This window comes from Olea europaea, unplaced genomic scaffold, assembly GCF_002742605.1.
Source record: "Olea europaea var. sylvestris unplaced genomic scaffold, O_europaea_v1 scaffold1641, whole genome shotgun sequence".
NCBI lineage: Eukaryota > Viridiplantae > Streptophyta > Magnoliopsida > Lamiales > Oleaceae > Olea > Olea europaea.
Window position 1 is genome coordinate 17,765 of NW_019234064.1, and position 9,321 is coordinate 27,085.

Sequence of the window (9,321 nt, forward strand, 5' to 3'; positions counted from 1 at the left end):
GGTGGTTTCGGCGTTTGGCTTCATTTTTAATTTTGAATGATCTTAATTTTTTATTCTTAAAAATGGTTGATTTTAGTCAAACTTCAAATTTACGGACGAAATCATTCAAATCAGCTGCTTATTTTTTCAAACATTAGGGATTATGCTGCCAAAAAATAAAAGGTGCGGGACTAATTTGTACTTTATGAAAAGGTGGAGGATACAAACCGGGAGAATTGTTTCTATCCCGTTACCAATAGAAGCAACCTTTAATTACATACGATGTCGTCGACCAAAATGGCATATTCCATTATCCTAAACGTTTTTCTCTGTATTTGGTCTTCTTCTTCAACCTTCATTCTCAGATTTTCCGACATCCTTCTCTCTCTCTAACCTCAGATCTCAAATTTCAAAAAAAAAAAAAAAACCTACCTTTACTCAATTAATCATGGCGAATTCTGGTATTCTTCAGACAGAGCAAGATCATCTTATGTTCTCGTCTCTATTTCACGATTCAAAAGGTTCAATTTTTGTATTTCCTTTTATTAATTTTTCTTTTCTGAACAATTGTTTATGCTTGTAGATTAATTCTTTCCGTCTATGTCATGTATCCTGTACTTTTTTTTTTAATTCAGTTTATCTATGCTGTTAATTAATATATTTTGGGGGTTCCGGAGTATCTTAATGCTAATATTTTTGGTAAAATCCTGTGAATCACAGCTAGAAAATGGTTGCAGGTGAAAATATTAAGTCTCGGAAAACAGAGATTGAGAAAAAGATCGAATTTCTCGAGAGCTTGTCTGGAAAAGTAATTTCTCAATTCTCTCTATTTTCAGAAGGGTTCAATTTACTAAATTGACAAGTCAAAGTTTTCTGTTCTGTAAAAATAATTAAATGTAGCTCAACAACAAAACCAAACAAAGTCTTATGGGAAGATCTATTGGATCTTAGCAAATCCTCTATCGAAATCTTTTTACTCTTACGGACATGAGCTCCTTTAGGACTATGTGAAACATATAATAGTTGGTACTGATGTTAAATGCCTGGCTACAGGTCAGCAATAGGAGATCTCGTAGATGGGTAAATGATCGTTTGTTGATGGAGCTTGTCCCCCCTTTGGATGCAGATGAAATCAGAGGATTGTTTGCTCCACCGCCATGGGGTAAGTTGTGTTTTGGAGAGACATGATTTCTTCGAATCACAAGTATCAAAGCAAACAAGATACTGTTGCAACATACTCATGACTTTAGAAAGACTATACATTTGATTGAAGTTCGAACTAAAACTTTTCCTGTCTAAGTAAAACACAAGACTAAGAGGGGCTTCTAATATTGTTTAAACTAACAAAGGAAAGTTTTCTAGATATCTTTTAGCAAATATGAAATTTTTGTGGTGCCAACAACTCTTTATATTACCCGGTCAATGAGCTATCATCATGATCACCATCTCCAATTTAGTTTGTTTGATTTTTATTCTTTGAAATTATTATTATTATTATTTGGTGAGTTTGTGGTTAAGAAGTAGAAAAAGTTACGTGGGAAATGATTTTTTTGAAGAATATGTGGTTAAAAATGAATCAGCCAAATTGTTATATTAAATAAAATAATAGATGATATCTGTGAAAATGGGGGAGAGAAGTGAATCTATAATCAAACAAGGGCTGAATCTCATTTTTACCGCTAACCAGTTATTACTGTATAACACGTTACAAGTAATTTCTCTATCTCTCAAATTATGTAACCTTGTACTCTCATAATATATTAGATTCAAGTTGTTGCAACTTAATCCCCCAAAGTTAGTTATTTGGAAATTAAATGAAATTGTAAAAGTAGATAGAATAAGGTGTTACTTTTTGGGTCGTCGGCATCTGGGACTTAAATGAGTAGTTTATAGTGTTTTATAAGGTGCATGCACGTGCGCACACACAAACATGAAATATTAATTGAACTGTAAGTCTATAAATACATTTGTGTACTATATAGACAGTACTTGTATCCATTTATATGTTACATATTCATCGTAATAGACGCTAACTTCTAAATTATGAATGACAAGATGGATGACCATTCACTGTAAAAGAAAGTCTTACTCTTGTGGACACGAGTGTGCCCCTATACTGTTATTTGCGCCAGTGAATAGCCCTTAACCGCCAAGCTTTCTATTAAAATTTTTTTGTCAACATTCCCATGCTTGAACATGATTTGTTTTAGTTTTACAGGTGATGATGTGCCACTTTCACCATTTTGCATGACAAATGTGGGAGAGTGGGATAAGTTCCGGAATATAGACATGGACAAGCAGGTTCTCACTTTTCTTGTTTGCTAAAGCATAGTATGTGGTCTTGAAACTGTTGGAATTTTTTTCCGAATGTACTTCACGAGGCTGAAAATTTTTAGTGCTATCGAACGGCTACTCACTCTGGATTTTATAGATTGTGATATATCACCATCCTACTTGTGCACCTCTACTGCAGCATTTTCTTTAGAATATTTAGTTATGATGGAGGTTAACAGAGAGTCAAAAATGATTCTTGAAAAGTTTGTTTTTTACATTAAATGGAGAATTCATATCGATGCAGGTGCTTATTGAGGAAGCAAAAAAATGGTTATCTTGAGGAACTAATAAGTGCCCTTTGCACCTTCCGAACTTATTTTGTCGCAAGATACATAAAATTAGCTTACTGCATGCTCAGAAGGGAAATTTAGTGTATCTTTGCAGGACATGCATTACTATGAGCCTCAATTGCTTAAAAACTAAATAGATGTTCATTTAGTTCCTCTAGTCCTTTTTCCAATTTTGGCAACTTAACATGTCGATATCTATATTGCTGTTGGCATGTGGCATGAGGACATGCTTATATTCTCTAAGATCTTTGTTTGGTTCTTCTAGGATTCCATTATAGCGTCCCTCGAAGACTCATGTGGAGAGCGGAGAAGCCATCTAGATGCTGATAAAGTTGCTGTACTGACTGCATGGCATAGGGTTGATTGTAGAACTAGAGATGCACTTCGTCGTTCTTTTCTTTCAGAATTGAGTAATAGCTATGAGGTACTTGAAATTTATTGCTAGTCAATATCCATGATTCTAATGTTTCTACTTCTCATAAATACGAATTAAATGTTGGGAAAGCATGAAAATGATCTACTGACATAATGAATTTTTTTTCCTTGTATATTATTCTCACTTTGTTTCCCTAGTAACATTGGTATCATGTTTTTTAGGAACGTGTACGATCATTCATCAAGGGGAGTCAGGATGGAGATGTTCTTGTACTACAAGTTCAAGATCCTTTCCATCGGTTACTACTGCATGGTGTTTGTGAGGTATATCTTCCAATTCAAGTTTTGTAACGTTCAAACTCAGCCCTGAGGGCAGAAATTGATTATTTCGTCCAAAATTTTCAGTTTGTTTATCTTGAGCTTTTTATCTTTTTTACTTAAAAAGAAAAAAATTAATACATCGAAGGACCTGTTTGACAGAAACTTTTGCTTTTTTTAGAAGAGCTCCCTGAATAAGCTACTTTGGGCATTTCTACCATTTAAAGCACTGCAAGAAAATTATCGTGCAAAAACAACTTTTTATTCTCAAAAGCAGCTTTGGCCTTTTAAAATCCTGGCAAACGGTCCCAGATATGTTTCGAAACATAAAAGTTACTCAAAAGTATATTTATACTTAGCTAATCATTCAACTAGTTTTTTGTTCAATATGCTGATCTCCACATATTTTTTCTACCTGAGGTCCTGTTGGCAGGGGGAATTGGTGTCTTTGAAATGGTTATAGCAGACGAGAATTTGATTTTATTTATTTATTTATTTATTTTTTTTCAAATGCCCGACTAAACTGCCTTTTTGACAGTTCTACAATTTGTGCTCGACAACGATCACCCAGTTGGAGGGTTCCAACTCCTTGAAGATGACTAGGATATGCAAGAAGAAAGTAAGTGCAGCCGAGCTTCCAAACATCACTCTCTCCAACTTCTTGAAGATGGCAAAAGAAGGGTTTTGGTGATTCATTTTGCCATAATTCAACCACGTTCTTAGACCAATCTGTAGATTATCTTAATTTACTTCAAACAATGTACTATTAGAACAACCTGTGCATTATCTTAATTTACTCAAATGGATGTAAAGATTTGGCAACTTTGCCATTTGACCCTTGAAATAATACCTCAATGCGCCGAAATATAAATTGTTCGTACCGTTTTCAACGTAGTGTTTTTCTTCGCACCAACCACTTATTCGATGGCCTGTGGGTTTTGAACTTTCGAATTAGTTTCAGAATTTATTGTAATATTCTTCAAATGATGTCAATTGCTATATTATGAACTTATTGGGCGTTTTGCCTTCAGTTTTCCTTGTTTTATATGTCCCCTGCTTCTGTTGGATTGTGAAAATGCCTGTATATGAGTTACGAATACTTCAACGAGCTGTTGTTAATGAATTAAGTTATTTTTAATCCATTCAAATTTTCTGTCGTAAAGCTCTGTTTAAATTATCTTCGAATTTGTCTTTCGTTCAGGATCTAGCCGACAATGGTCTACTTTGGATCGTATACTTTTATTATACTCTTCTGCTATGATAATTTAAAAACATTCTTTATTGTTTATTGTTTTCTTCATTTACTTAACCTTTAAGTGTAGTCTTTAATATTATACATGTCATATATGATCATTCTGTTATCCCAGTTAACAATATCTCCAGCGTGGTAATAGTTAAATCTTCACATGGATTATGAGTTTTTATTTTCTTAAGAATCACGACTTAGGCACAACGATCATTAGTTAACCTTTAGTTTTAATGTCACTAAAGAAGTTGCGTTATGTAAAATCATTCAACTTTATAATTTGATCAATTTTTTTATCGGTATATAAGATTCACAAGGCCTTGACTTTTATATGAGAGAGGCTACGCATCTGGAGGACTTCTGTGAATCCCCTCTATGACATAAATCCTTTTATATACCTTTTATCATCAATTCATCGAAATTTGGTACTTATAATCAATTATTATATAATTATAAGCAAAGTAATATTCCAAATGGGCACAAATTTCCGGTGCTTGGACAACAAGTAAAGAAAACGGGGGAGCTTCGTGGAACCATTACCTTTCTATATTTTACACCCATTTTGTTGACCAGATATGGATGTAGATACACTGCCCACCTATAAATTCTATTTTTTGAAGTCAGTAAGACCAATAATCTTCTTCTTCACCTTACACTATGGCCAAGAAGCCCGTGAAGTACTGTGTGGTAATCTTTCGTTTTCTAAGTATTTGGGATTTTAAGGTTGTGAGAATGCCAATTTTGAAATTCGATTTGTTCATTTAAGTTTTAGATGCACACAATTGATCGTTTGATAGCATTTTAAGTCTTGGAATTCGATTTAACTGGTCAATTTGGTTGAGAAGAGTAGTTCAACTTCTTGTTTTGATTATTGTTTTCATATTCAAGGGGTGCAGGATTTTACAATCGGTAACAATATAATTTATTGGGTTTTAAAGTTTGGAAGAATTAAACTAAACAGGTCGATGCATTTACTGACGAGGCATTCAAGGGGAACCCGGCAGCAGTGTGCTTGCTGGAGGAGGAGAGAGATGAAGAGTGGTTACAAGCGGTGGCGCGTGAGTTTAATCTATCTGAGACTTGCTATTTGACTCGGCTCACTGACTCACCTGAGTCTACAAATGACTCGGGCAATGCCCTTTCCATCCCCAGGTTTCATCTTCGCTGGTTCACTCCTGTTGCTGAGGTTTTTTTCTTTTTCTTTTCTTTTTTTCATTGACATTCAATTTCTATGCTATAGTCATATTTCTATTTCTTTTCATGTTTGCAGTCATAATTAACCATTGTCTTCAACACGACAAATGGGTAATGCGGGGTCTTTTGCTGGTTCTGATGCATATTTACCATTTATATAAAACTTGAGCTATTAGAAAAAGGATCACATATATTTACTTAAGCATTGTGTTCGACATGGCCACCGGTAGAACAAGAAATGATCAAATAATGAGCTGAAATTGAATCAGTTCTGGTGATGATGTCAATCTTAATTCTTAATTACACAACTAAGGTTACTGCGTTGAATATTATAAGTTAGTAAATTGGTGCTTCAATCGAATTTTGATTTGAGTGATGATTTCAATCTTAATTCTTAATTACACGACTAAGGTTACTGCGTCAAATATTATAAGTTAGTAAATTGGTGCTTCAATCGAATTTTGATTTGAGATAATTTGATTGATGGAAAGTGCCTAAGCACAAAGCAGAGGAGACACACCTTCTGCTTTGCTTAAGTTCATGCTTTGATGAAGCAGAATAAAAGCCCATGTAAGTGCGCAGGCAATTAGGAAGAACTTTATCAAACTACTGTTTTCGTTCTGGTGTGTAAAGTGGTGCTGGATTTTTAGCTGTTGAAACATAATCAATTGCTGAAATAAATAAAGGGAAATCTTTCACGCAAGTACTTCAAGCATTTAATTCACTTGAAAAACAAAAATTAAAATGAAACCCTGAGGACAACTCAATGATCAGACCTTGAGTTTGCTCTCCAATGGTCACCAGTTCGAATCTCCTCAGGCCACTGAGATGAGTATCTGGCTGTAAACTTCAGGGCCCTGTGGGATTAGTCGAGGTGCGCGTAAACTGGCCCGAGCACCCACGATCATAAAAAAAAAAGATATAATAATAAAAAAATATAAAAAATAAAAAAATGGAAAAATCATTTACTTCACTTCTTTTTTGCTCAAATTATTGTTGAGAAGTTATTTCCTGCAATTTCAAGGAAAGTACTTAAATGTTGGAAATGTTTTAGGTGGACTGCATATTTTTTTATTTCACATTTATTATTAATATCGCTCTCTCAAAGCTTGTCCCTCGAGTGCACTTTGTGCATTTGGTATTGTGGGGCTCAGTTAGTGTTACCAATTTAAATGATGTTAAACTCCATAAAATTCAGGGCTCAAAACTGATTTTGATTTTTCGGCTTGTTTCCATTGTGGATAAAGTAATCTTCATTGGAAGTCAATATTCTAGATGTTTGGCATTCAATATTTTGGTTAAGTACGATAAATACTATTCTCAAAGTTTGAAATCTCTGAAATAATTTTCTTCAAGATTGTTGAAGTTCATAGGAAAAAATGAAGATCTATTGACTCTGCCCATATCTTTGAAACATTATGTTAGGGTCCAATAGTTGTGGGATTCAATCACTCTGAAGCCTGGGCTTTTGGGAGAGATGGTTGGGTCCTCATGAATTAATATCAGAGCAGACTTATGTCATAGGTTCGTATTTGAGATCGTGGGGTATTATTAGAGTCTAATAGTTGTGGGATTCAATCACCCTCAAGCTTGGCTTTTAGGAGAGATGGTTGGGTCCCCATCACATTAACAAAGTGTTCTGTCCCAACTAGAATTCTTTTGTCCCCAAATTATTTTTTCTTCCCCAATTTTCATTGCACTAGATGAAGGATCTGAATTTAAAATTTGAAGTTTCATGGATGGTCAATGTATTTTGAGTGACTAGCATCAATTATTGGTGCTTAATTACTTGGTAATATGTCTCGTATGATTGTAGTATCTGATGAGACCACTCTAAGAATACCAGTTCTTTGCAGGTCAAACTTTGCGGACATGCAACATTAGCAGCATCCCACTTTCTCTTTACTTTTGGTTTGGTGAATGCTGATGTGATCGAGTTCTCAACACTGTCGGGGATATTGACTGCAAAGAGAATACATGACATTAAGGTTTCAGATTCATCCCACTTTCAGAATGGTGATGCGTCTGAGACCTGGCTCATTGAACTAAACTTTCCTGTTGTCCCAATAATGGAATATGATTACGCGACTGATGTTTCAGAAATTTCTAAAAGCTTGAATGGTGCTTCTGTGGTGGAGATCAAGAAGACCTCTACTGACCTCCTTGTGAGCATTTTAATTTACTCTTCCGTTATGGCATATTTGGAAGGTAGACTCATAGTATTAGACAATATTAAGAAAGGAGTAGATGTTAAAATCATGTGAATTGTACGTAGTAAACAAACGATTCCATTGTGGTTATGCAACTTTATATTAAGCATTTGTATGTAACGGAAGACATTAATGATAAGGCAAATGGTGAAGTATATATTATAGGACATTCAATTACCCGAGGAAAGGAAGGCCCAATTTTTTCACTGAAAAGATGAAAAACAAATTGAAGCAAATGACTGATTTTTCTTTTCCTGTTATATGAGATTTATACTTTTTAGATTTTGGCAGGTTGTGCTGCCGTCAGGGAATGCAGTTGCAGAAGTAGAACCACAATTTGACGAGATAAAAAATTGTCCTGGTAGAGGAATTATAATTACAGGACCTGCTCCTGCTGGTTCGGGATTTGACTTCTTTAGTCGCTTTTTCTGCCCAAAACTAGGTATCAATGAGGTAATATGCTGGATTTTCATCAAAAGACTGAACAACTTTAATCTGCCCGCATTTACGTGAATAGTCATACATTATAGACATACTCTAATACTTCACAGCATAAGTCAAGGCATTAAACCATCCTGTGAATATCCATTAGAAAAAATATTTGCCTTTTCATCTTCTTACCATGTTCTAGCTATCCATATCGCATGCTCGAACATTGTGGCATGGAGACGGGAAAAAAAAAGAACATTTATTAAGTGATTTAGTGCATCTTTAAAAAATTTCGAATTATGTTTCTTAGTTTAGACTTCAGTGTGAAGATTGCTTCTGAATTACCTTACTGATTTTTTGCTCCTTCAGTTGGTTTCGAGTTCTATGAAATTTGATTCTCAAACTGGTGGATATGTTGGGAATTGACACCAATTCCTTGATTTATCCACAGTATCCTCTTTCAGAGAAATATTAAGAAGTCAAAAACTAAAATAGATGAAAAAGAATTAGGGACTATCAAAGAGAAAAATATTTCACTATATGAATTATTGTTACAATCATATAGAAATTCTTGCTCACCGAAACCCTTAATTAGTATCGTAAGAAATACATAACCTAGTTTCACCACAATCACAATATTCTGCCCTTAGTACAAACCACAAAGAGAGATTTATTTGAATGCTAGACCTATTTTTTCCATTTTGACACGTACCAAAAAGAAGAGAAAACCAAATAGATATTGGGAATAATTGCTGCATTTTTAACCTATATTTTCCTCCACAGAATTCGGTTGACTCTAGGCAGTCCATGAAAAGGTTCTATTCCAATTTTTTAATAATTCGTGCCATCTTCTTTGCCAATTTTTTTTTTTTAGGAAAAAAAAAAAAAAAAAAAAAAAAAAAAAAAAAAAAGGTGTTTTTTTTTAAAAAATTTTTGTTTGTGCCTT

At 34.3% G+C, this 9,321-nt stretch overlaps 2 protein-coding genes across 4 annotated transcripts in view; both read left to right on the forward strand.

Annotated features, from left to right (window-relative positions):
* The first annotated feature begins 248 nt into the window (after positions 1 to 248).
* On the forward strand, positions 249 to 4,326 carry LOC111377347 (R3H domain-containing protein 4-like). Of its 3 annotated transcripts, none has more exons than XM_023000425.1 (7): positions 249 to 500; positions 717 to 787; positions 1,033 to 1,141; positions 2,198 to 2,280; positions 2,869 to 3,027; positions 3,201 to 3,302; positions 3,835 to 4,326. In XM_023000425.1, the coding sequence occupies exons 1-7, from the start codon at positions 428 to 430 to the stop codon at positions 3,985 to 3,987; spliced, it is 750 nt and encodes a 249-aa protein (XP_022856193.1). In that variant the 5' UTR covers positions 249 to 427; the 3' UTR covers positions 3,988 to 4,326. The 3 variants fall into 3 exon arrangements, with proteins under 3 accessions (XP_022856193.1, XP_022856195.1, XP_022856194.1); XM_023000426.1 differs by having other exon boundaries at positions 265 to 500; positions 700 to 787; positions 3,835 to 4,105; XM_023000427.1 differs by lacking the exon at positions 717 to 787 and having other exon boundaries at positions 264 to 500; positions 3,835 to 4,105.
* A 753-nt stretch (positions 4,327 to 5,079) lies between these two features.
* Positions 5,080 to 9,321, forward strand: part of LOC111377346 (uncharacterized isomerase BH0283-like) — a 5,291-nt gene continuing 1,049 nt past the window's right edge. The window contains exons 1-4 of the mRNA XM_023000424.1: positions 5,080 to 5,229; positions 5,504 to 5,728; positions 7,593 to 7,901; positions 8,238 to 8,399. Of these exons, the coding sequence (XP_022856192.1) occupies positions 5,200 to 5,229; positions 5,504 to 5,728; positions 7,593 to 7,901; positions 8,238 to 8,399 (726 nt within the window). The 5' untranslated portion in view covers positions 5,080 to 5,199. The remainder of the gene's footprint in view (positions 5,230 to 5,503; positions 5,729 to 7,592; positions 7,902 to 8,237; positions 8,400 to 9,321) is intronic.

What these genes read in the sequence shown, in the direction of transcription:
- LOC111377347 (XM_023000425.1), top strand. Translation starts at nt 428, where the DNA reads ATGGCGAATTCTGGTATTCTTCAGACAGAGCAAGATCATCTTATGTTC. An exon ending in TCTATTTCACGATTCAAAAG is followed by an intron (nt 501 to 716) that starts GTTCAATTTTTG and finishes AAATGGTTGCAG; the next exon opens with GTGAAAATATTAAGTCTCGG. An exon ending in GTTTGCTCCACCGCCATGGG is followed by an intron (nt 1,142 to 2,197) that starts GTAAGTTGTGTT and finishes TTAGTTTTACAG; the next exon opens with GTGATGATGTGCCACTTTCA.